This window comes from Pongo abelii, chromosome 10 (genome assembly GCF_028885655.2).
Source record: "Pongo abelii isolate AG06213 chromosome 10, NHGRI_mPonAbe1-v2.0_pri, whole genome shotgun sequence".
Classification (NCBI taxonomy): domain Eukaryota; kingdom Metazoa; phylum Chordata; class Mammalia; order Primates; family Hominidae; genus Pongo; species Pongo abelii.
The window spans coordinates 22,767,839-22,795,420 of NC_071995.2; the positions used below are offsets into that span (position 1 = coordinate 22,767,839).

At 38.1% G+C, this 27,582-nt stretch overlaps 2 protein-coding genes across 3 annotated transcripts in view; one reads left to right on the forward strand and one right to left on the reverse strand.

Moving 5' to 3' along the window:
* The first annotated feature begins 31 nt into the window (after positions 1 to 31).
* Positions 32 to 6,310, forward strand: SPX (spexin hormone). The gene is made up of 6 exons (XM_002823015.5): positions 32 to 243; positions 648 to 728; positions 897 to 954; positions 1,512 to 1,574; positions 2,783 to 2,866; positions 4,915 to 6,310. Exons 1-6 carry the CDS (start codon positions 238 to 240, stop codon positions 4,971 to 4,973), a joined length of 351 nt encoding a protein of 116 aa, XP_002823061.1. The 5' UTR covers positions 32 to 237; the 3' UTR covers positions 4,974 to 6,310.
* A 3,581-nt stretch (positions 6,311 to 9,891) lies between these two features.
* Positions 9,892 to 27,582, reverse strand: part of GYS2 (glycogen synthase 2) — a 72,283-nt gene continuing 54,592 nt past the window's right edge. For both annotated transcript variants that reach the window (XM_002823016.6, XM_054526946.2), the window contains exons 12-16: positions 20,046 to 20,172; positions 16,202 to 16,297; positions 14,116 to 14,279; positions 12,963 to 13,043; positions 9,892 to 10,873 (exon numbers count right to left, since the gene is read on the reverse strand). In XM_002823016.6, coding sequence (XP_002823062.1) covers positions 10,652 to 10,873; positions 12,963 to 13,043; positions 14,116 to 14,279; positions 16,202 to 16,297; positions 20,046 to 20,172 — 690 coding nt within the window. In that variant the 3' untranslated portion in view covers positions 9,892 to 10,651. The remainder of the gene's footprint in view (positions 10,874 to 12,962; positions 13,044 to 14,115; positions 14,280 to 16,201; positions 16,298 to 20,045; positions 20,173 to 27,582) is intronic.

Sequence of the window (27,582 nt, forward strand, 5' to 3'; positions counted from 1 at the left end):
AATAATTTCTGCCCATCAATCATTCCTCTACTTCCTGCAATGAAGCTCCCTGGAGGAGTCATCAGATTCTCAATCTTGCTTGAAGACTGACAAGATGTCCCTGTGGACTCCCAAACTCTACTCCAGATGGGGAGGTGTCCTTAACACCAAGATTTTAAAAGCTCCAATTTCAGAGCAAGGGTCGAAAACTCACAGGTAAAGTTATAGTTATTTCAGGGTTCTGAAAAGACGCAAAACATGAAGGTAAGTAAAGGCTTTATTAACTTGAGACTTCTTAGCTATTTCTAAAAACGTTTTATAGCATTTTACCTATTTCATGTTTAATAAGCATTTTAGAGTTTAAAGGATATTTGAACGATATGCCTTTAGAATAACAATCATTTGATTTTACTAAGAAAAAAATTCACGTATTTACTTATTCTTCATTTGGGTGAAGTAATACAAATAATATGTTTCTAAATACGTTTTTTCAAGTGGACTCTTTGTGAATTAACTAGAAGGTAGAAGGCAAACACCTGCAGAAAACTGAGTATTAAAACAGAATATTGCGAGAAGTGAGGGGTTTGTAATTGTCCAGGCGTCAAGGAAGGAAGCAGAAGATCTTTTTGGCATAGAAATGACCCTTTCTGGTTGATCGCTTCATATAGGGACTCAGAAGTCTGGCAGCAACAACCTTGGCTCTTTTCCTGGTGTTTGTTTTCCTGGGAAACTCCAGCTGCGCTCCACAGGTAATCAAATGCAAAATAAAAAATTTTAAAACAATGCGCACTGTGTGTCCACTCTGCTCTTTCTTTCTTCCTTCTTGTTTTATTCTCTTCTTTTTTCTTTATTTTGCTGTAATAGAGGACTGAGCTGCAATGTTTTATTAACTGCTCTTCCCTTCTCCCGGGCTATAGAGACTGTTGGAGAGAAGGAATTGGACTCCTCAAGCTATGCTCTACCTGAAAGGGGCACGTAAGTTCCAAATATTTTGCTCTTCCTACAATAATGGAAGACCCTTAGGAGTCATGAACAGATAGATGGAGAGTTATGGAGAGAGAATAATGTCGAGTTTATTCCCTTAAATCATCAAGGCCATCAAAGAGACCGGTAGATGAGGGAGGGGTGGGAGAGGGGAAGAGTCCCTGATTATTGGAAATCCTCCATCCTTATTAGAAATTCTCCATCCGAAACTGGAGGGTTGCTTGTCTTGGTCCAAATGGGGACTCGGGTTGCCTGGGAAATATCGCGCTAACCCGACCTCCGCTCCAAAGCGCCCTGGCGGCGTCCGGTCAGGCGCGTGGCTTTCCTCCAGAGCTCCAGGGCTCCTGGCTCAGCCCGGGGTTGCGCTGGGAGCGCTGGAAACTCGGCAGCCCCGCGCGACCCTATCCTGGAGCAACCTGCCCCCTCCCCACGCCCGGGGACTGCGCTGTGCCGGGAGGAGCTGAGGTTTAAGCCCGGGTTGAGCTGAGGTTTAAGCCCGGGTTGTCCCGGGCCGGGTGGGCGCTGAGCCCCGGGTCTCGCTTTTGCAGAGGGTCGCCGCTTCATCTCCGACCAGAGCCGGAGAAAGGACCTCTCCGACCGGCCACTGCCGGGTGAGTGGCCAAGGGCGCAAGGGCGCTAGTCCCGCGCTTTTGGAATAGGATGGGGCGGGCAGGGCTTGCTCCGCGCTGGTGCCGAAAGAAAGCGTCTCCTCACCGGAAAGACGCGGCTCTGAGGCGCCCTCAGATACAGTCCGCCCGAGGGCAGCCCGGGTTGGCAGCAGCGGCTGGATGCCGAGCGCCGGAGCTGGGAGCTCGCTCGTCCAGCCCCGCGCCAATGGTGGCAAGGGCGGCCGAGGCTGGCGCTGAGGCTCCCCAAGCCTTATTGGCTTGCGGCTGTTCAGCCAGCCCTCTGGCTGCCAGGGTGTGCAGAGGTCCCCAGGGAGTTAGGGCCTGAGGTTCAGCTCAGAGGGGTAAGGCGAGATAGGAAGAACTTTGCAAATGCTTCTAGAAATGTATCTGCGCGTTTATGCAGGAACTTTACTCAGCCTCCTCTTAAACGCTGTTATTACTAAAATAAGAACTTACCTAGGAACTTCAAATGTATGCTTCTGTTTTACTAGAAAGAACTATCAAAGGTTCAAAATCAAAAGAGTAATATGCTGGCAGTTAAGGATGGGACCAGGGACTGTTCTTTTTCATGATAAACCTTTCCATCGTATTGTATTAACAAATAACAATACAATTCGATGAAATTGTAAAGATTCAAATGCTAAAATTAAAGAGTATACTTACTTGGAAAAATACCAAACACTGTTGAACACATAGTGGGTGCTTAAATTTTTGTTTAGGCTCTTCAAACATGCTGTGTAACTGAGCTTATTTATTTTATGAGGTTAAGATTTGTTTCTTAACTTCAGTTGCCCCAAATTAGAAATCATGTTTTGTGCTGAATCAGAACAATTTGTCTTTTTTCAACTTAGATTTGAAATAACCTTGAATTCTTAGCAGATACTCCTTCAGTCAAATAATTACCTTATATTCGGCCGCAAAGGTTAAATTATTATCTAAAATTCTCTTTGGCATATAGTTTAAAATTCTCTTCCATACCCTGTTTGTAAACTTGACATAACCAATTGTAAGTCATTTCCAAGGCAATTGTGACATGTTAAGAAATTAGTCTTCTGTGTAAGTAGTCCTTTGTTGAGGGGTCAAAATCTATTTCATAGAGATTTTTCTAGTATTGCTGCATGTTAGAGTAGGACTTATCTACATGAATATATAAATGCTAACAGAATCTGTATACATTTTTGTTTCTGCAGAGAGACGAAGCCCAAATCCCCGACTACTAACTATTCCAGAGGCAGCAACCATCTTACTGGCGTCCCTTCAGAAATCACCAGAAGGTACTAGCATAGTGGCCTCTTTCACCTGCGTAACAGAACAGCTTTGCTTACTTTCGGGATTCTGTGTTGAGTGCAACACCCCTCCCCCAGAATTTCTTGGCCTTAGGCCCAGAAATTCTAATTCTGTACTGCTTGAGTGAGGCCCAAGAATCTCTGTCCTTAAGAAGTTCCACATTATTCTGATGGTCGGATTTGAAAACAGGAACTTCAGAGCCAGTTAATAAAAGTTGAAATCATGAGAATGGAGATACCTTCTAGGGCTTAGATGTAGTGGGAAAAGGGAAGACAATAAAACACCCAAAAATCAAGGGAAATGGGGGGACATAGTACCAGTGAAGGGACATTAAAAGGAGCAAGCAGAAAGGTAAGAGGAGAATCAGAATAAGAGAGTATCCCAGAATTCATTCAGTAGTTGATGCTACTGATCACTCTCCTCTTGAAACTTTCCAGGGATGGAAACTCTCAGAATGGTTACTATAGCAGAATGGTTAGTAAGAATACAGAACTCAGGGGACATTAAACAGTGTGTCACAGGACTTCCCCCCACCTCCTGCCCAGTGACACAGCTTGCTGCTGCTATTCCATATCTGAAACTTTGTTTACAGAATGTGATACAAGAAAGTAAACTGCAAAGTTAAGAGAAAGCAGGTCTGAGGCTCTGGAGAGCTGGCATGACTCTCAGAACTCTTGCAGTGAAAAGGTGTGAAATAGTTGAATAATGGGTAGAGGATGCTGTATCCAAAGTGTTCTTTTTAAAACCCAAGACATGGAACCCAGCGATTTTTGAAGTCAGTACAAAAAGAGCTCTGATGGAGATTGGTTGATAGTGATGTTTTAGATTTGATTGTTGGGAAGATGTGCAGAGCCAGAAAGGAAAGCAACTGTAATGGACAAAAGAGAGCTAATTTTAAAGAGGAGAGGTATCTTCATTAGCAATTTGAGGAAAGGACGTGATTATAGGTCCCCATCTCAAGTCTTTTTTGGAAAATAAATATGTATTTTTTAATTATTGACGTTTTCTAAGTGGATTGTCTCTGAAGATGAAATGACTAATTTTATTAGTCTAAATTGATAGAAAAGTTTTTGATTCCCATATGATAAATTAATCACTAGTCTTCTTTAGTATTTTTATTCTATACTACCTCAGTATTATTTAGAAGGCTCTTATTTAGTGAATTATGGTTTCAGTGGAATTTATACAGGGATGCGGTTCTGGTTTTGTTTTGTTTTTTGTTTTGTTTTTTCTTCCTTCCCTTTAAAGAGAAGCCCATTTTCTGCAATGGTTTAAAGTGTGCTAGAAATTCAGGTTAAGAGGTAACCCCAACATTCAAATTATATTGCAACTAACTGAAAGAATGTGCTTTTATCTAGAGGTGATCTTAGAAGAAATTAGTAGATGCACTTTGCCCCTGGCCACTCCTTCTTCCTACCTTATTGTAACTTTTAGTCATTCTATCCTATTTTTAGAGTCCCAGGAACCTGCCATTGTCTAACTCTTTAAGTATCCCCACCTCAGATGTGTTACCTTATGCTCTAAAGTTTCGCGATCTCACCCAGCAAACGAGTGCCTCTTCTTTTTGTCTCATTTCCTCCCCAGAACTCTAGCTCCCCTAATAAAAGAACATTTGCAAATGTGTTCCCATGTCATCTTTCCCGAGTAAGATCCATTTTAACAGGAAATATAAAGAGACAGTCCTTTGATGCAAGTGAATTATTTTAATGGTGGGCGTTTTAGACATAAGTCAATCTGTGAGAGCAAGATACATGACTTTTGAGATTTTTACCAGACATACCGTACTTTAGTTTCAGTCATTATAGAGGTTTAGATGTAAAATATGAATTCCCCAATGTGTCCCAAGCAGAGAAGAAAAGATTTTAAACTGAACAAATCAAAACCCATATTGTTTAAATTTTCAGTAGCAGAGTCCATGAGTTAACATAGCTTAGAAGGCTAAATGTTTATTTCCTGAGATTCTCTTTGTCTTACCTTTTCCTCTATTAAAACACAGAGTGTATATTTAACTTTAAACAATTTTTTTTTCTTACAGATGAAGAAAAAAACTTTGATCAAACCAGATTCCTGGAAGACAGTCTGCTTAACTGGTGAAAATATACTAGATTATGTTTAATTATAGTTCTATTCTCTTTGAAAACGTGAAACATGTGAATAAAACCTTTGGGCCCTTTTATTCCATTTGTAATCTTAAGAACACACGCAGATAGTTTTATTCTTTCAGAAACAAAATATATATAGGATGCTTAGCTGAGAACATCATCTTCTTCTTTCATTGCTTCAGGTCCTGTTTAGATGACCAAAAATGTTTTTAGATCACCTTGTGTCTTACTCTTGAGTTTCTTAGAATATTTATAATTATAAGGCTGAAGACTAAAGTGTTCTTTCCTTTTAACTATAGCCAGTACCTGTCTTGATCTTAGCTGTGTGTTTTTTTTTTTCATTTTGTTACCCACTTGCATTTTGTTTTCACTCAGCAGAAATTCTCCTTCTCTGTTTTCCTTTTATCCCATCCCCAAGAAGGTGGGAGGAAGGTGAGAAACATGGCAGGATGGGAAATAGGAGAGTACGACTCTCTATAGCTCATCCAGGAGTGATCAACTAAGAAGATAAATTGGATGACTGGGGAGAAGCCCTGTGATAGGAACACTTCAGTGTGGTTGCTGAGAGGAGACAGTCATTGAGGTAGAAGGTTTGCCAAAGATGCAGAGCTCAGAGATCCCTTTGTGCTCTTTGGGAATTACCTTGCATTCAGTTTAGAAACATGGATCTAAAAGTTACTGGGAAATAAGCAGATGGAGACACACTCTGTTGTTTACGTATTGGAAGAAGGGAACAAGCCAGTTTTGTTAGAGGTAACTCATTTTCCATGACCAACAGACTCAACAGATTCAAGTACTCTGCTTACTCTAATTGACTAGACTCTAGGTTTTATTTAACATCATAGCATTACATAAATCACTCTGATAATGTAAGTGCACAGTAATATGCCTGATCTCCTCCTTTTTAAAAGCCAACTTGAGTTCAGTACCATCTGAATACACACACACGCACATACACCCACACACGCATACACACATACACCTGTGGCAAACATAATAATGTATTTATTTGGAATTATAATATGACCACCATGTTAATTATTTTTACCTAATCAGAGTTGTTATTGACAAATGTCATAAGTGGAAAGTATTAATTCTTATTGTCATCACTATTTAGCCATTATTTAGTAGCTCAAGAATATCTTTATGTGAATGTCTCTGTAACTTGGAATTGCAATTTCACTGTTAAGTAATCAGAACTCTGCTTATAAGATTTATCTGTATCTTGTTTCATAATTTAATAATGAAACTAAATTCAAGTTAATGTAATGTTGATCTCTGTCAAAAAATAACTTGTGAGCATTAAAATATCTGTATGGCATTATAATAGGCACCTGTCATTAATTATGATTTGATTTGAAAGTAGACTTACTAGGTAGTGCTTACATCCAATTTATTGAAAATTTCTTTCCAAAAGCATTGTCTTTTATTTATACACGGTCCTAAGCACTTCACCATTAGGAGGGGTGGGACATTAAAAATTATTTACTCATCAGACATAAACTTGTACATATTGACTATTCAAATAGTATGCGTATTCAAAGAACACGTTTAACATCTCTTATGAAATAATTCTTCCCACAACTAACCAGAACAATCTCAAAAATGTCATACTAACCATTGTTTTAAAAGCTGTCTCAATGATCAATAGCTGTTAAAATATAGCTCCAAGTATTCTAAGTACTCAAATTCCTTGAATGTTCTTGTGTACAAATATGCTGATTAATTAAAAGGTCCCTCTTCCCAATTTTCTATAACTTTCCAACTCTCTTATGGTGTCTATATTCTGTTTATTTCTAGATTTTTAGAAAACCAAAATGAACAAGTGATCATAGATCAGAAAACCTTCACATTATATGGCTTGTGTTTTAAAATTGGGAATTTTCTGCCTTCTACACAGATACATGCACTAGAATACCTCGATCTGCAGGGAGGGCTTTCAGCCACTTTCTGCACAGTTCTCATTGCCCTTCTCTTTTTTGCCTCTATAGCCTACCTCGGCTATCTGGCCTCTATCCTGGGCTCTTAATTATTCTTTGTTTTCCAGTAGTTGCCTTCGCTCCCCCAATGTCATCACTGTGTTCCTAAGAGAGGAGAGAAGAAGGCGAAGTGGCCCTGGCTTGTTCAGATTAGCCTCCAGCTTGCATTTCTTTTTACCTGGTTATGATAAAGGAAAATGTGTATCTTACAACCTTGAATTACATTATTTTATCTTGATCACAAAGAAAGGGAAGTTGGGAATGTAACTTCATTCTGTTCAGTCGCTTCATACTGGGCTGTAAATTCCTTTAGAAAGAGCTCATTTTTAATTTGATTTGATCCTCACAACCACTGTGTGAAATAGGCCATTTTATTGCCGTTATTACTCATGGAAATTTGGGCTCATTCAATGAAGACTCTTTGGACCTCCCTAAGTAGACTTAACTAGTCCCCCTCCTGAGTCTTCCTTGTACCCTAGAAAACTATTAGTATAACAGCTGTAACATTTATGTTCTCATCTGAGTATGTAAAACCAGTTCTGTTCACTCTAACTCTTACCGTGGAAGACAGTAGTGTCTTGATCAGTTCAGGCTGCTAAAACAAAATACCACAAACTGTGTGCCTTATAAACAACAGAAATTTATTTCTCACAATTCTGGAGCCTGAGAAGTTCAAGATCAAGGTGTCAACAGAATTAGTGTCTGGTAGAAGGCCCATTTCTCATAGATGGCGCTTTCTTGCTGTGTCCTCACATGGTGGAAAGGGCAAGGCAGCTCTCTGGGGCCTCTTTTATAAGGGCAGTAATCCTATTCATGAGGGCCCTGTCCACATGATCTAATCACTTCCAAAGGCTCTGCCTCCTTTGTGGATACCATCACATTGGGGATTAGGATTTCAATACAGATGGGCCCAACTTATGATGGTTCAATTTATGATTTTTCAACTTTATGATAGGATGAAAGCAACACACAGTACACTCCTTGACTTACCATGGATTTATATTCTGATAGGCTCATTATAAATTAAACATATCAGTGGGTTGGCCAGGCATGGTGGCTCATGCCTGTAATCCCAGCACTTTGGGAGGCCAAGGTGGGCACATCACTCGAGGCCAGAAGTTCAAAGACCGGCCTGACCAATATGCCAACACCCTGTCTCTAGTAAAAAGAAAATACAAAAATTAGCCAGGTGTGGTGGCACATGCCTGTGGTCTGAGCTACTTGGGAGGCTGCAGCACAAGAATTGCTTGAGCCTGGGAGGTGGAGGTTGCAGTGAGCCAAGATCACACCACTGCACTCCAGCCTGGGTGACAGAGCAAGACTCTGTCAAAAAAAAAAAAAAAAAAAAAAAAAAAAAAAGAAAGAAAGAAAATATCATTGGGTTTATCCAAACATAATCCCATTGTAAGTTTAGGAGCATCTATATATGAATTTGGGGGGCACACAAACATTCAAACCATAGCAGGTGGTACAATCCATAAAACGGGTCTTTCTCTCAGCTGATCAGGCAACACACACTTTTTCTATAGTTCCTGTCCTTCAACTTATGAATACATACATTCTTTAAAAGCAACAATTTTTTGAACCTCTATGTCTCCCAAAAAGACCATTTATTTATGCAACTATTATGTACAAGGCACTGTACTAGACACAGAGCCTTCTACTAAAAATCATATTTGCTTCTCCTCACCAGCTTTTGTCAGTCTTGGGGAAAAGGCTGAAGAAATGACTAGAGTGGAGGGATGGAGTCACCTGGCAGCAGCTGTCTGAATAGGGGAACAAGTACAGGATAGAAGGTGATTCCTACACACACTGTCAAAGCCAGGTGTTTGCAAGTCAGCTAAATTCCATGTGCCCTATCATTTGTACACACTTATTATCATCAAATTATTATTTCATTGAACAAAAAGCACTTACATCTTCAGGTATTTTACTGTGTAGGCATGTTTTCAATAACAGTCAAGCAACCAGTTACCAATCAAGAGTATCATTTGAATAGACACGTTAAGCTAGTTTACTGGGGAAACATTTTCATGGTTATTATAACAGTGAACCCTAGTTTTTCACAGTATCTTTCTGGTACTTCAGCGAATAAGCCTATAATATAAGTCCATCTCATATTTTTTCTACTCTCCAGTACAGAGCATTTCAAACTGCTCTGCAGATGCTCGGTTAATTGGCATCCACAGGGCATTTGTCAAAGGTTAGATTTTAGGTCAATTATTTCTCTTCTTTCTGGACATCTAAGTAAAGTAAATTTCCAGCTCTCTTCCATTTTGGTCTGATTTGCTGCTTGTATCCAACAGTTTTCTACTTTTTTCTAGCTAATGCAGCAATAGGAGGGCTGGATTACAGTTTTCCAATGGTCTTGAACCATCTGACACCTTGTCGTTGCTGCTGTTCCATTTTTGTGATCAATAATCCAGCACTGAGAAGACCAAAACTTTTTTAGAGCCTCTTCAGAACAAGGCCAATTGATATGTCAATAAAGGAACTCACTGTGAGTTAAAAGGAACTCACTGTGAGTTAAATGGAACTCACAGTGAATAACTACTTAGTTAGAAAAAAAGCAATCCAAGAGTGTGATTTTTGTTTTTGTTTTGTTGCCAATGTAGACTTAATTGCCCTTAAAACATAAATCGGCTAAATTAACAATCATTCATCTGTGACTCTATGCACATCACAGAATATGTTGAGGCATTGCCATTATTACAACTGAATAGATGTTCTATTTTTTCTAACTATTTTTTAAAAAGATAGCTTCTCTAGGAATTATTCATAACAGCTGCTTCCCACATGTTATTCGAATGTCTAAACAATTTTTAAACAAGGCATTATCAGTGAAAGTTGTATTAAATATTAATGTATTTATTTCCTTGGATTTAACAACTTATCATCTATGAAGAAACAAGGCATTATCAGTGAAAGTTAAGTTATTAAATATTAATGTATTTATTTACTTGGATTTTACAAGTTATCATCTATGAAGATTGACCAAATTTTATAAAGGCTTTCTATTTAAACAATAGAAAAATGTTACAGTAAGATGGTGGTACCATGCACATGGTAATATCTTCCATTAATTACAACATCAATTCTAGATTTCAAAAGTGAAATAAATGTCCATTAATATGCATCAAAATATGGACTTAGGATAGCTATTCACTCATGGATTTTTGTCTCTGCAAAACTACATCTAAATCATGGTTCTGATGCATGTGAAAAATGAAAATAATCAGTAAAAACCTAGCTATTTAAAATACGTAGGTAGTGCAGATTCATGGGTAAGATCAAGGTTTTCAGGGGGGAAATGGGAAATTTGTGTGGTGGGGTAGAGAAGCTGCATAAATAGTAAGCAAAGGATTCTGATGATAATTTAAAAATAAACAGAGTAAGAGAAAATCCTTACTACTTAAATTCACCATTTTAAAAACACTTTTCTGTCTTCTGCCTTTAATGAGTGCTGCTCCTCATGCCTAACTTTATGGGGGAAACAAGAGTTGGGGAAAATAACTTGGATCTTATTCTAAATTACAAAATTGTCATTCACTCAATTTCTTCCACTTTTTAGGCAGAGAATAAACCCCGTTGTAATACTTAGAAGGAGAAAATGAAATTTGTGGCATTTTTATTTTAAATAATTAGTCTTACTTCGCTTTTTTAAATTAGCTCCTCTCAGCACATGTAGAATTCAGTTCTTATATTCACCATGCAGCTTTTTCTTCCCGTGAGGAATGTGGCTCAGTGAAAATGGTGACTTGATATTCAACCGATCCCTTTCAGCCTCCTCTTCCTCATCATATCTCTCATCCTCCACTTCATCTTCCACATCACTGCTCTGAGGACTGGAGGCCTGAGACCCTGAAGGAGAAGGTGGTACTGAGGAAGGCCTGGGATATTTAAATCCTTCTGTCTGCCAAAGACAAAAATAAGACATAAACATCATAACACTTTCTTGGTTTCCAATGATGTAAATACTATGCATGCACTATCAATTTTTTAAGTAGTTATCTATCTTTTGTAGTCTGGGTGCTAGTAAACTTTGATTGATTTTGATTTTGATACCACCAGTCTCAAGAGGGATTCATTCAATATATAACCATTCTTTATTAAGTAATGAAATGTGCTAGGTGTTATACATATATTATTATCATCTCATCTTTTAACAACACTCTGATAAATATGTTTTTTTCAGTACAGAAGAAAATGGAGGGTTAGAGGGGTCAAGTAACTTGCCCAACATCACGCAGCACATAAATGGTAGAACAAAGATTTGTGCTGGGTCTGTGATGACTCCAGAAACTTTAATGTCAACTGCCACCTTACACTGCTGATACTGTTAATCTCTAAGTCTCAAATTTGTTCAACAAAGCTTTTGGATGTGGGTAGCCTGGAAATGCCATGGACAGCCACCACTAGGAGGCATCCTGGAAGTCAGGCCACTTAATTGACCCTACAATTACACCAGTTGCTGTTATTTCAGTTAATGAGAAAATACCACTAGACTTTAATTAATTTGCCCTTCTACTTGAGATACTGAGATAACTTATTTGATAAACACATACTTAGCACCAATTATGTATCAGGCACAACAATGCCACTAAAGAACCTAGATGAAAAAACATGATTGGAGTGCATATGATTGAATGGGGAGACAGATGTATAAAAGTGTTATAGTGCTCATCACTCTGTATTTCAATTATTGTATACATTATTATCATGTCATACATATACAGTCATTTTAAGGTTCAGATACTTTACCAGTTAGCAATACAACAAAAGAACTGAGTTCTGCACTTGAGACCTAGCTTGAAGTAGGTGCTCAATGCTTATTAGATATAATAACTGGATAAATAAGTAGATAAGCAGATAAATGGATGAATATTGCTGAATTATCATTAAGTGGAATGACCACCTCTGAATAAGCTAAGCAATCAACTCTGAATGCTAGAATCATAAACATGAAAGTCAGAATTTGTAGCCTGAGGGTTTAAGAAAACCTTATCACCTTTTTTATAGGCAAATTTTACTTCAGGTTAACTTTCTAGATCTGTTCCTCTGGAAACCTGATATAGGTAGAATATAAGTCATGTTATTGTAACAGTGACCCCTGATTGAGAAATTATATCTGAACTGAAAAATCTATACATACTTGATAAGGAGCCAGAGTTTTTGGGAATTTCTGAATGACTCTTATAAGATGACTCATAATTGGGCATATTCCTTGCAGGGAGCATGAAAGCTGGTTTGCAGGGATTTACATGAGATAGAGGCTCCTGTGGGGCATGGAGCTACTAAGCTAAGGTGATCTCATTTGCAATGGTATGGGTCTTATCTTCTTTCACCTAAGCAGTCACCTAGTGTGTAGGGGGCCAAAGGTGTTATCTCTTGGATCGCTGTGTAGATTACTGCAAGGACTAATCCCACTAAAGAGAAATGCCTGACGCTACCCTGCTTCAAGTGGCACCTCATGTCTTCTCCCTGCTAAGTGAATCTGATGACAAATGTGGCCTATAGCAGTCTTATGAACATAAATGTCTAGTAGGATTTTAGAAGAAGACACCCTGGTGGGCATTGATGATTGGAACATAAATGCTCATCTAGTTCAATTCCTCCTGGGGTGCTGAACTTACTCTATTTTACTCTTGCCAAGCGGTCACCCTACATTTAAACACTTCCTTGGAGAGCAAATTCACTTTCGATTAAAGCAGTCCAGTTTGTTTTTGAACAACTCCCCGAAGAACAAATGTCCATCAGAACCATTTCAAGCATTAAGGCAGAGAAAGTTTTAATTCAGAGATGCTTCTCCAATGAGATGAATTAACTGTCGAGAGCTTTAAGACAGTCTGATTTGTGAGTTCCTCTCTCTCTCCTTTGGTTTGATTCAACATTATGAAAAAGTATCATAGCTTGTGTGCATAGCTACTTCCAAATTTAAATGTATTATTTAAACTTATAAAAAGAAATATAGCCTTCAAAAAAAAAATACATTGAATATTTACCGTTGGTGGTGATGTTAGTTCCACATGGAATTTATCTGGAAAAGCTCTGCTTAATGTCAGGTGTCTGGCATGCTGGTAATACTATTGATAGAAAGCCAAATCACAGGTTAATAAAAACCCTTAGATATCTCAATAATCAAGGTATTAAATAAGGCCTTATTCTCCTAGTTCTGAAACATATATATTTTTTAAAGTGACAGAATCTATGCACTCTAAGTTTGAGACTCAGGAAAAAAATTACAGTTTATAGTTTTACTATTTTTCAACCCATAGGCAAAGTAATACTATAAAATGCTGGGGAAGAATGCCCATACTGGTCATATTGAGCTCTGAATTGAGCATTAAGGTGACTGAAAACACTGGTTTCATTCCACAGAGAAGCAGTGTGGCATGGAAAAAAGATAGGGCCTGAATATTCAGATAAATTGGGTGTAAATCCTGCTTCAGACCTTAGGCAAGAAACATCACTTCTAAAAGCCTACTGTATCTATCTTCATTGCAAGATGGAGGTAGTAAAATTAATCATCCAGGTTGTAATGAGCACTGGCATTTGTGTGTGCAGATACTCAGCAAATGGCAGCATCTATCATTCAGCCAAGAGTGTTCAGCACTGTGCAAACAGACACATTATGTGAAGGCAAAGTCAATTCATTTATTATTAAATCACTACTGCTAAGCTATGTGAGCATCCAGGTGTTTATAAACTTATTGCATGATTGAGAGGAGGTATTTTCCTGTACTCATCATTTTGAAAAACTGTATTATTCCCACTACTCTCTACAGTTGAGAAATATGACTACACTATTTCTCTAGAGAGAAACAAAGTAGAGACTTTTCTCTTGATGTTTTCTTCAACTTCATAAAATGTTTCCTTATACCAGTAATACATCAAGTGAGACACTGACACTGGAATAGCTAGTAAGATCAGTGCTAGATCCTGATGGACTTGCTATTATGAATAGACTCAAACTAAACATGAAGAAATACGTTTAGGACTTTGTAAACTCATTAAATTTTAAAAAGTACATGGAGACACTGAGATTTTAACAATTATAATATTGGATTAACTTTAGAGATTATGACTAGAATCAACATGTTTATAGTCCAGTGGAATTTTTTAAGTGGTCTGCTGTGTTTAACAAAACTTGCTTACTCTGCCTAAGTATCTCCAATCCAGAAGATCTGAGAGCCTCTCAGTTCTATTCCTCTGGATAATCCTTTGGCGGCGTGACTGTTTGCAAAATCCATAGAGAAACTTAGTCAGCTGATTGCAAGAATCATCCGGAGAACGGAACCGCCTGTCAACGATGTAAATACCTGAAGAACACAAAAGCCAAAGCACAAGTAAAAGTAGGACTAACCTTAAACATTTGTTCTCCTGTGATTTACTAACTCTTTGGTTCCATCAAAAACCTATGCATTAACTACCCCCTGACTCAGGAATTACCCCCGCTTTATTCTTTTCTAAGGCCCTAATTCCCTTCTAATGGTTTACAACCATCACCGACATACAGCCAACGAAGTGGATCTTGCTGAAAAAAACTCTGGCAGTCTAGGGATACACTGGATCAGTGATCCTCCATGGTGTTGCTCACTAACCAGAATTTCCAGGGCAGGGCCTGGATATCCCTGCCTTTTAAGTTCCCCAGTGTTCCCACTGTGCAGCCAAGGCTGAAAACCCCAGATCTAGCCTGAGGAAAGAGCAACAGTACACCTGTAAAAGACTGAGGGAAGGCCGGGGCTTGGTAGCTCACACCTGTAATCCCAGCAGTTTGGGAGGCAGAGGTGGGTGGATTCCTTGAGCCCAGGAGTTCAAGACCAACCTGGGCAACCTGAGGAAATCCCATCTCTAAATACAAAATTTAGCCAGGCATGGTGGTGTGCGCCTGTAGCCCCAGCTACTTGGGAGGTTGAGGCAGGAGAATCACCTGAGCCAGAAATGTGGAGACTGCAGTGAGCCAGGATCAGGCCACTGCACTCCAGCCTGGGCAACAGAGTGAGACCATGTTTCCAAAAAAAAAAAAAAAAAAACATGTCCCAGGGAATTGGCAATGTATAGGCAGACAATATATCCCATTTTAACTTTTCTTGCTGCTAGGGAATATGAACAGACAGATAATAGTATGCAAATTATTTTGCCATCTTAAACAATTTAGGTGAACTTTGCTAAGTTGTCATGGGCCTTTAAAATAATAACAATAACAACAATAACAATAATAATAATATATGTACTATCTAATGACCAACATATGTACTCTAAGACCATGGTTATTGTCATATCATTTCTAGGCAGCAGAAGGGATCAAAATTCAGGGGGGAAAAAAGGTAAAGGACAAAGTTTGTCCAAGTTTTGCACTCTTTTTGCAGTTTGTCTTATGGGCAATATATTAATATTAATAGCATTCTTATGTTATCTGTGGGCCACATATTTAAAGCTACTTTTTTTTCCCCACTTTTAGTTTAGGTTCAGGGGGTACATGTGCACATTTGTTAGATGGGTACATTTCATATTGCTGAGGCTTGGTGTACAAATGATCCCATCGCCCAGGTGATTAACATAGTGCCTGGTGGGTAGTCTTTTAACCCATACCCCTTCCCCCACTCCCCAATCAAGCAGTCCCCAGATGTTTATTGTTCCCATCTTTGTGTCTATGTGTATTCAGTGTTTAGCTCTCACTTATAAGTGGGAACATGCAGTATTTGGTTATCTGTTCCCGCATTAATTCACTTAAGATAATGACCTCCAGCTGCATCCATGTTGCTGCAAAGGACATAATTCTATTTATAAATCTACTTTTTTTTTTTTTTTGAGACAGCCTGAGGCTCTGTCACCCAGGCAGGAGTGCAGTGGCACGATCTCAGCTCACTGCCTCCTCCGCCTCCCAGGTTCAAGTGATTATCATGCCTCAGCCTCCGGAGTAGCTGGAATTACAGGTGTGCGCCACCATACTTGGCTAATTTTTTTGTATTTTTAGTAGAGATGGGATTTTGCCATGTTGGCCATGCTGGTCTCGAATCCCTGACCTCAAGTGATCCACTCACCTCAGCTTCCCAAAGTGCTGGGATTACAGGCATGAGCCACTGTGCCCAGCCTAAATTGACTTTTAATTAAACAAGAAATATAAAAACATTAGTTTAATTACCAGGATAGCTTTAGAGTTAGGCTCTGTAAAGACCCTGTGCTTTGTTTGGTTAGAGGTCACGTCTCCCCAGGATGGGTTAATGATGAAAAACCTCACCGTAAGCAGTAGGATCAGCCACGTGCTCCTGCATGAAACAGCCAAACCCGGAGAGATTCGTGGTCACACTTGGGATACCCATCACAGTGCATTCAGCTGCCGGGGAAATAGACCAAAGCTTGGCTTCAGACCAGTGCCTATATCCTTGTATGCACTCAGAGGAGGAAAAGGCCCTAGTCCTCCTAATAATAGCAATGTTCACTTTGTGTCAGTTGCAACACTAAACTCTTTACATGTCTCACTAACTTATTTAATCTCTTAACAATCCTGTGAAGTGGGGCCATCATTATCCCCATCTTACAGCTGAAGAAATTGAGGCACAGAGAAATTAATAACTTTCCCACCTTCACAAAGCCAGGGTTCATGGTATAGCTGGGATTTGAAGTCAGGCACCCGGCTGCAGAACCCTTGTGCGGAACTGCCAGGCTCCACTGCAGCTTCAATCCCAGCTGGTTTTGTTTTTTGCTTCTTTCTAGCCTGTGTTTCTAAGTACTTGGCAAGTTTACGGGGTAGGTTAAATATGTTTTGGATGCGACCAGCTTCTTCCCCCATTTAAATCTCCCTTGGCACATATTCCTTCCACTGTCTCAGGAGCTCAATAAATGGATGATCTCTTTCAGTCCTCCCTCACCTTTGAATCAAAATCTGTTTTCCAGGAAATAACTGATATGTCTTAAAAATTTTACTAGTCTCAAGGATGTCTGCATTTTTAGGAATTTATATTTGATAATAGAATTACCCTTGGTTGGTGAGTGGAGATGGATGAAAAAAAGATCTTCCCATTACCCGTGAAGTAACACAATTTAGACAGCAACCTTATCTCTTGCTCTGCAAATGTTTCCTCTTGGTTTAGCTGTATAGCTATGGAGTTGTGGTTCTCTAATTTTAGTGGTGGGTGGTGCAGAGGAGGAAAGTGGGATGGGGACTATCAGACCTTTTGAGAGTCTGATGAACATTTTGGAGCTCCTCTCCAGAAATATTCTTCCTTTTTTTCTTTTTACACACTTTTATTTCCTCAGACTTCCTCCTGGACTCAGCTCCACCTTCTATGGGAGTCCGGAGTTGGAGAGTATCTCTTATTTTCTTTTTTAAAAAATTTTACTTTAAGTTCTGGGACACACTGAACGTGCAGGTTTGTTACATAGGTATACACGTGCTATGGTGCTTTACTGCACCTATCAACCCATTGTCTAGGTTTTAAGCCCTGCATGCATTAGGTATTTGTCCTAATGCTCTCCCTCACCTCTCCCCACAACCCGACAGGCCCCGATGTGTGATGTTCCCCTCCCTGTGTCCATGTGTTCTCATTGTTCAACTCCCACTTATGAGCAAGAACATGCGGTGTTTGGTTTTCTGTTCCTGTGTTAGTTTGCTGAGGATGATGAAGAGAAATATTCTTATACACATATGTATACAAAATTTTGTCTACAATGCCATGAAAGTTCACAGATCCTTAATGTTTATTAAATGGCCATCAATTCACTACGTAGTAATATTCCAGGCGCCCATGAAGTTTAGTATGTGTTCGTTGAATTAATTTAATGAAATAAGTGCTTATATTTATTTGGCTCTCTGAAAACACATTTTGATGAATACTTTCTAGAGTGAGTTAGATCTAGTAACATGTAAAAAGATTATTCTAAAAATATTAGAGAGTTATCTAATATGCTAATGTTAAATGTATACCACCGGAAGTCGCATTCTTTCTGTAACTAGAGGTTAGGGGAAGAGTGACCAGCTCCCTTTGGTTAATGTAAAACACAGCGTGACTCATTAACTATGGACTATTCCACAAACTCCCTTATTTGTCTATTTATAATATCCCTTGTAACATCTTCTTTGGCCTTTATCTTAAAACATTAGATATATCTCCTCTATCACTTTGGGTTGTTAAGTTTAACTTTGCCCTATAAAATGACACTTTGGTGGACAGTCAGCTGTTAGTTCTATAACATTTTCTTGACCTGACAGAAAGGACTTCCTACATTGCCTCAGTCACTCATGCATTTGTTTGTATGCTCCTCTATCCATGATACTTCCAATAGTAAATTGTTTTCCTAGAAATCATAACAACAAGGTCAAAAACAAAGTGTTAAGTTCATCAGTGAAAAGTGTGCTTTATGTATCTCAAAAGATAGATAGTGTATTGCAAGCAATTTGAGATATTTATGTGGACATTTCATAAGTAAGAAGACACCACCTTCACAAAAGCAGGCCATTTTTAGATCTGCAAGAGAGACACCTGGAAGAGTTAGACACAAATATTTTCTATGTCATGTTTCAAGACAATCCTTTGTCTGTTTTCCCCAAGAAATTTTAAAGTTTTTATAGCTGCTGGCAAATTATGCTTGGTGAAAGCTAGAACAATAGAATAGGACCTTATGACCAAACATGCCCAACCCTCATGTTGTTCCTGCTGTAAATAATACAGGATCCTATTTTTGTAGAATTTTAAATTCTGTATTTTAATTCTAGGATAAAGATGCAAATAATAGAAAAAATTCTTCCTCTTCATAATTCAGCCTATTATTACCCCTCACCTTGGCATCTGCTGCTCCTTACTTGAGCTTTATATCAGTGATAACATTGAGATACAAAAGGCAACATCTACTATCTCGATTATAAATAAAAATGTTTTCTGAACTTTTTAAAAATCACAAGTGAAGAGGCCGAGTGTGATGGCTCATGCCTATAATCCCAGCACTTTGGGAAGCCGAGGCAGGTGGATCAGTTGAGGCCAACAGTTTGAGACCAGCCTGACCAACATGATGAAACCTGTCTCTACTAAAAACACAAAAATTAGCCGGGCGTGGTGGCGTGTGCCTGTAATCCCAGCTACTCGGGAGGCTGAGGCACGAGAATCTCTTGAACCCAGGAGGTGAAGGTTGCAGTGAGCCAAGATCGTGCCACTGCACTCCAGCCTGGGTGACAGAGTGAGATTCCGTCTCAAGGAAATAATAATAAAATCACACGTGAAATTTTATTTACATTGGGCAGAAAAATCTCCGATTATTAGTAAGAGATGGAAAAGTTATTATCGTATTCTTTGCATTGGCATGTATTTAAAGTATTTGTTTCCCTTTTAATTAGACATTTCAGTACAAATACAAATTGATCGCTCTTGATGCTAATGGCAACCATGCCAGTTCGGTCCAGAAAAGAAAAATACATAGTAAACCTGAGAATCTACCATCTGTTAAAAAATAAAATAAAATAAAATAACAAAGGAGGGTGAAGAAGGAGGAGTTTCTGAATGGAATGATGTCATTGTTGACAATACCACTGAATTGCTAATCTCTCTTAGTACCTTTTATTTTGAGGCACACGAATGTGAAGAAGACTTTCACTGTGCACCTTTTTATATTCGTTTCCCTAACCATATGATTGTGTTACCTATTACATATTAAATACGTTCATTAAATTTTAAAAAGAATTATTCTAAAATAATTTTTAAAGAACAACATTGCTAGACTATTATTTGTTAATCCTACTTACAGTCAATTTCTCCTTCACACTAATAAATGGGGCAGATAGAGATAGCTAAATAACATACAACCTTTATAACACATTCCTTTTTCTTTGGAATTCAATGAGGCAATACCTCACATACCTCCTAAAATATGCCCAAACCGTGGTATACTTATATAATCTTCATCCTTATTCTTGAGTAATTATCTACAAACCATAAATAAATCCCTGAGATAAATCCAACCAAAATTTTTTAAAACTGAAAAATTGAAATCTTATTAGAAATTTAATATCAACTTTGAATATTATATATATGCACATAAAATAATATACTAACAAAATCCAAAGCATTCCACACTCTATACATGACACATACCTGGAGTATAACCCCAGGGTTCATAGTATGATGGAAATACTCCAAGATGACAACCTCTAACAAACTCTTCATAGTCCATGGGTAGTAAAGGACTGGTGGAGGATAGAAACTCTGGGTGCAAAATCACCTAAAAAAGGAAAATTCTAATTAAAAAAAAAAAAGAAAAAGGTGCAAGTAAAGTGAAAAATCTCCTACAATTTGGTTATTTCAGTACTGTACTATAGAATCCTTATGTTCTAGATTCAGAAAGAAAAAAGAGATAAGACAAAAGAAAAAGAAAAAAGCCTTGGTGGTTTGTTCTCCTCTCTCCATTCTGTAAAAGTGTCTACGCTGCATATTTAAATTTCCCTCGGGTTCCAAGGCTTAGATTGAAAGATAAGGAGTTAGCGTGCTCATTTTTGCTCTCACACTAAACTATATCCTCCAGTCCAGCTTTGACATGCAATAAACATTATATTTGGTTATCTAATTGCTCTTGTCTTTTTATCTATTTGTTCCCAACTCGAGCAGGGAAGAGGGGGCTATGTAACAGATCACTCTTACATGCCTTAAGCATGAGTTATTCAAGTGAAATGGAACTAAGGGACAGGGAAGATGTTCTAGGAATGCCATCTAGATTAAATCATGCTAGAGGACTTCACGCAAACCACCATCCTCTCTCAACTAGAGGCCATCACCTCCTAACATACTTGCCTGCTTCCTTCTGTTCCACTAGGGTCTCTATTCAACACAACTGGATTGATCCTTTAAAAATGTCAGTCATTCCTTTGCTCAAAGTTGTTCAGTAGCTTCCCATTTTACTCAGAGTAAAAGCCAAAGTGTTTACCACGGCTTCTAAGCAGTATTGTGCTGGTAAATATTTAAGAACTGAGACAGTGAAGTATAAATATATATTAGTACATAAATTTGTTGTAATTTTTAATGAGATAAATGATGTATATACAGTTACCAAATGACAAAAGATGTTACAACATGTAGATGTTTATAACAACTTTATTCATAATTGCCAAAACTTGGAAGCAACACAGATGTCCTTCAGTAGGTGAATGAATACATAAATTGTGGTACATCCAGACAATGGAATATTATTTAGTGCTAAAAAGAAATGAGCTATTAAGCCATGAAAATAAATACAGGAAACATAAATGCATACTACTAAGTGAAAGAAGTTCATCTGAAAATGCTACATGATGTATGATTTCAACTGTGTGACAATCTGGAAAAAGTAAAACTATGAAACCAGTAAAAATGTCAGTGGTTTCCAGGCGTCAGGGGTGAGGGAGGGATGAATAGGCAGAGTATAGACAATTTTTAGGGCAGTGAAACTATTCTGTATCACATTATGATGATGAATACATTTGTCAAAACCCATAGAATGTGTAACACCAAGAGTGAATCCTAATGTAAACTATGGATCTAGGGTGGTAATTATATGTCAATGTAGGTTCATCTATTGGAACAAATATACCACTTTGGGGGATGCTGATAATGGGGGAGTCTATGCATGCGAAGGGCCAGAGAGCAAATGGACACTGTACTTTCTGTTCAATTTTGCTGTGAACCTAAAACCGTCCTAAAAAGCAAACTCTATTAAAAGTGGATACATACAATACTCCTTATTGTGAATTCCATGTAGTCAATTAATTCTCACAATTTACTATTTTTATTTTTCCAAAATTTTGTATTCATAACCAATTTATGGTTTCAACTGATGGCTGAATGTAGCTCTGACATAAATGTTGGTTGATTTCCTTTGTTAATGAGTAGAAGGAGCTGAAATAACAGACACATTTGCTGGAACTTCATGCGTTCATCAATAATGCAAGTGACTTCTTTGCTGGGTCAGATATTAGCTTTTGAACATGGAGAAAATTTTTTTTGCCACGCACAATGTACAAGCTACAGATCCAGAAATCAATACACAGTAAATGAAGCCATGATTTGTAGTGTTTGCCTATTTTCATCCTGTAAATACTGCCAGTACCACCAAGGCCATTTTTAAGCTACCAATATGATGTTGCCGAATTCAGAGACAGGGAAAACAATAGCACATCATTATAAAGCATTTGCACCACAAAGACCTGACAGACATAGAGTCTCAAGTGCCTAGGTCATAGTAATATGCAGTAAATAATTAGGATGTGATGAATTTTGAGAATTACCTTTCATTTAATATAGTTGACTTATTTTAAAATTTATATAATTTAATTTTAGCAATAGCTGTATTTAAAACTGGCTCACAAAGCTTCTGAACATTTAACTACTGGCTCTTGTGCACTTGTATGAGCCAGTTCTGGGCCCACACTGGAAAGGCAGAAAAAAGAGCATGGACATTCTGTATTTTCTGTTCAATTTTGCTGTGAACCTAAAACTGCTCTAAAAATAAAGTCTATTAAAAATGTATATATACAATACTCCATATTGTCAATTCTATATAGTCAATTAATTTGCACAATGTGCTATTTTGCCCAGCACTGTTTTTGGTGGGGGGGGGCACGTATTTTGCCCAACATGTTATTTTCTCCTTCTGTTTCTACTATTTTCTCTTAATTCAGTGACATCGCATTGGTAGCTTGACAACGGCCTTGGTGGCAGTGAGAGTTTTCATAGAATGAAAATAGGCAAATACTACAAATCATGGCTTGATTTACTGTGTATTGATTTCTGGACTCAAGAAAGTAATGGAAAAATATTAATAGTTCAGGTTTAGCCTTAAAATGTGTTGCATCTGTAGCCATTACATTGTGAGTGGCACAAAATATTACTAATGATGAGAGCATGGCTATAATTGGAAAGTTGTGACTAGAATAGCTATTTAACTTGCTAACTCTGTGAATGAATTATCCTGTTTCTCCCACTTACTACAGTTATCACTGAGCTATTATTAGATTATTTCTCAGCCTCACCCATACCTGAGGGGTTATTGAAAATAAGTGACATCTGATATAAAAGTATTGGGAATCCCACATTTACAGAAAGTTCCAAGTACAATATGAAGAGAATTCATATATTTTCAGAACCATTCATAAACTGTATTGTGGGAAATACACGAACAAGAGCATTCTTACATAATCTTACATAAACATAAAAGTCAGGAAATTAACATTGATGCATCACTACGGTATAATTCTTAAACCCCATTTAAGTGTTTCTGATGATTCAAATAGTGATTTTTAAACCAAAGGATCCAGTTCAGAATTACATATTACATTTAGTTGTCACATCCCTCTAGAGTCCTTCAATTTGGAAGAGTTCATGGGCTTTTTTGGCTTTTCTGACTTTGGTATTTTTGAAGACTGTATTTATTTTGATGTATGTCCCTCAATGTGGGTTTGCCTTACGCTTCTTCATAATTAGATTTAGTTCACACGTCTTTGGCAGATATATCACAGAAGTGGTGCTGTGTTCTTTTCATTGCATTTTAATCAGGTGGTAAATGTTTTCTATTTTTTTCATTAATGATGATGTTTATTTTGATCTCTTGATTAAGGCCAAGCCTTTTTGGCTTCTCCACTATAAAGTTATTCTTTTTACTCTTTGTTATTAACAAGTATTGAGGCAGGTATTTGGAAGCTGTGTAAATCTTTCATTCCTAATTAAACTTTTAATTTATATTTGTATTGGACTTCTGGTTCCTTATGTCATTCAATGCATCCTAATTCCTTACTATCTTTATTTATTTTGACACTCAAATTGTCCATGATTTGGTCAGTGGGAGCTCCTTCAAGTTTGTTTCTGTATATATTTAACAAGCCTTCATTGTTCCTTGAGCATTTCTTTGATTTCTGACACAAGAAGTTCCAGGATCATCTTGTACTTTACCTGTCGCAGTTCTAAAATCAGCCAATTCTAAAAGCAGCCCTGGTTCCCTTTAGTAGCAAATGGTATTTAGCAGTCAAGACCTGGCTACTAGGTGTGCTCATTGTCATTGGCCTATTATTTCCCCCAAGTGCTCTGAGTAGACAGAGATAAAGAAAACACACACACACACACACACACACACACACACACACACACCTGGTTTTTGCTACCTTTGATTTGCTACATATTGGGTCAATCTTCTTCTGTGTAACTAATCTTTCTCCATACACTCCCTCACATGCACGGATGCCCTCCTGTCTTCACTCTGGCTCTGATACTGCTTTAGGCTGCTCCTCTTTGTGTAGACATTCTCAAACTGCTTGGACTCTGATGCCTTTCTCTGGACTTCCACAGCACCCTCCCTGTTCTAGTGCAGATACCTACCTTATGTTGCCCACCAAATGGCTTTAGAACTGAATTGTTCTGGAAGGAAAAGGAAAGATAAAAAGAAGACAGGCCGGGTGCCGTGGCTCACTCTTGTAATCCCAGCACTTTGGGAGGCCGAGGCAGGTAGATCACCTGAGGTCAGGAGTTCGAGACCAGCCTGGCCAACATGATGAAACCCCATCTCTACTAAAAATACAAAATTCAGCCGGGTGTGGTGGCGTGCACCTGTAGTACCAGCTACTCAGGAGGCTGGAGCAGGAGAATCGCCTTGAACCTGGGAGGCAGAGGTTGCAGTGAGTGGAGATCGTGCCACTGCACTCCAGCCTGGGCGACAGAGCGAGACTCCATTTCAAAAAAAAGAAAAAAAAAACAGACAGAGAAGACAAACTATTTTTACACACGCACACCACACTTTTCATGTTTATTCATGAAATAATAAGTATACATTCTTCAGAAGAGATTACTTTGAAGAAAAACCCTAACTTGGATATGTAACAATTATTGTTATATTTGTATAATATTTTGTATATTATAAATATACATATTACCTCATTTAATCTTAGTGGCATTGTGCAATTGGTAAAGAAGATAAGACATAAAGAGGGCCATTGAATTATCAATTTTAAATTGATTTTATCACTTTATAATCTTACCATATGCCAAGGATTAAAGTTAAAAAAAAGTCTGAAGTCTTTGTTTTATTGGAGAGATTTACCCCTTGGATCCTCAAGGACATTACAAACATTAATTATATCTCAGCAGATCCATAAGTAGGAGATAAGTTAAACTTAAGAATAAAATGATATGCAAACCCCAGTACTTAAGAATTCAATCACAGAAATTACAAAATGGCAAAGTAAAAGTGAATACAATATTTTCATTCATAGAACATGAATTGAGTTCCTATTATGTGCAAAGTAGCTCACTACAAAAAAAGACAAAAGACACAGATACTGTATCTGGGCAATCATCAAATAGGCAACCCGTTGTACTCTCTTGGCAAAGAACAAGAAAGGCGGATTTGAAAAGCATTGTGTCTACTTTAGCGTTTCCAAGCTTAGGAAATTTTGCACTCTCCAAAGCCCATTTTGGAACATGAAAACACCATGGTTCATTTGTTTTGCTCCCAGCCAAACAGAATGACAGCATAACTAAAATAAGAAAACAGCTGCTCTGGCTCTAAACCAGCCAATTGCAGAAGCCCAGGGATGAAGAAGGGATATTAGAGGTCAGCTGAAAGTTATAAAGAGGATTAAATGAGATCCTGTATAAAAAGCGCCCAGGAAAGCTGGCTCACAGCAGACCCTACCTAGATCAGTAGGAAAAACAAAACAAGAAACAGAGACAAAGACTTGTCTGACTCTTTATTTATTCCAGGACAGAAGTAAGGTCTCAGGAAGTTAGTTTATTTTTACACCATGGCAGCCCAGAGCTGAGACATGAAATCTTCAGCCTGGGCTTTCCTCACCACACTACGTAGCTAAGGCAAAATGATAAATAAATTCAAATTCAAAATGATCTGCAATGTTTGCTGAATCAAATATGACATTCATATCAAAAACTTATCAATGCACTCTGAGAGTTTAGAACCACTCTACAGAGTTCTTTAAGCAGGTGATTAAATAGGTACTTAAATCAGCACAGGCCTAAGTTATTGCCACATTTTTAAAGAATTGTTAATAAAATATAATACCTAATTCTGCATTGATGGGAGTTTCTCTCAGTGCTCTGAGAATATAGTAAATGTCAGGAAGGTGCTGTACATTTATTTTGTGCGTGTGTCTGTGGCTGCCTTATGATAATAAATGAACATCTCAAAATATTCATGAGTTTAACTGTGTAGACATAAATTATGAGACAAACTTTCATCTCCACTCACCCTATGAAAGTCATGTGCTTTGATATCTCTGTGCCTTCTCCTCTACTTTTTTTCTCTGCCTGGTGAGTCCCCTTTCCTGTTATTTGCATGACAAATTCCAGATCATTAATCAAGATCTAGCTAACATGTCATCTCTTTTATAAAACATCTTACCAAATCCTGCAGGAGAAGATAAATCCACTTTCTTCACCTCTCACCAAACCCTATTCACATCTCTCCTAAAAATAATGAGTTCCCATCATGTGTCAGATACTGGGCTAAGAACTAAAAGAAGCTAATACTTATTATGTATTTACTATGTGCCAAGCTGTTAAATGCAGCACCTATTTATGAATTCTTTTTGAGATGGGGGCCCACTCTGTCACTCAGGCTAGAGTGCAGTGGCACATTCATAGGTCACTGCATCCTCAAACTCCTGGCCTCAAGTGATCCCCCCGCCTCAGCCTTCTGAGTAACTGGGATTACAGACAGGAGCCACTGCGCTTGGCCTATGTCTGATTTAATCCTTACAGTTCTATGAGTATGGGGTTATTTTATCGCCATTCACAGATGAGAAGACTGAGGTACAGAGAGATTAAGTGAATTTACAAAATTGATAAGTGTCAGGGATTTAAATACAGTCTTCATGGACTTAGTCTGCTGCCTTCTTTATAGATCTGCCAGCCCTGGAAATATAGCTCAGCTTTCCTTCTAGAGATCTTAGCCCCAGGAATCTTGACTGACAGCACCAATTGCCTTCCTTCTGGATCTATTGCACCAGCTGCTCCTAACTTATAGGACTGGCAGAAACTAGTACAAGTGTGAAGTCATTTCTGCCCAACAGGTGACTTTAATGGGCAATTTTTGTTTGGGGAATCCCTATCCCTATTAATAGGAATCCGTATTCAATTGCTCATAGAATCAGACACCTATCTGTCTGCCAATCTGAAACTATTTTGGTAAGTGGGAGGTACATATAAAGGGAAAACAGAATGGAAAAGTTGCTGAATACAGGAAACAGTGGTATGTAGTAACATTAACACTAATATATTTAAAATAAGTTAACAGTAAACCAATGTATACACACACACAACACACACACACACATAAAATAGGCTTCGTTTGTATTAAGAAATAAAGCACCGTAAAATAGTTCTGAATTTGTGTTAGCTGTAGATTGCACTATTGAAAACTATTTTTCCTATTTTTCTGTGTACATGTGTATGTATGTATTCCTTTTTCTCTTCCATTAACTGAAAAGCCATGTTGAGTGGTCTTGGACCACCGCTTTTCCCCTGTGTGAGGCACAAGTGCTGCTGTTGTGTGTATATTTTTTGTATATTAGCCAATTTTTATTAATTCTTGTTTTTTTATTAAATACATTGACTTTCCTTTCTAGGAAGGAAAGAAGAATGGAAGGAAGGAAGGAAG

Excerpts from the sequence above, each read along its gene's own strand:
- SPX (XM_002823015.5), top strand. Across the intron at positions 729-896 it reads ACTCCAGCTGCGCTCCACAG|AGACTGTTGGAGAGAAGGAA; the intron begins GTAATCAAATGC and ends CCCGGGCTATAG. Across the intron at positions 1,575-2,782 it reads CTCCGACCGGCCACTGCCGG|AGAGACGAAGCCCAAATCCC; the intron begins GTGAGTGGCCAA and ends TTGTTTCTGCAG.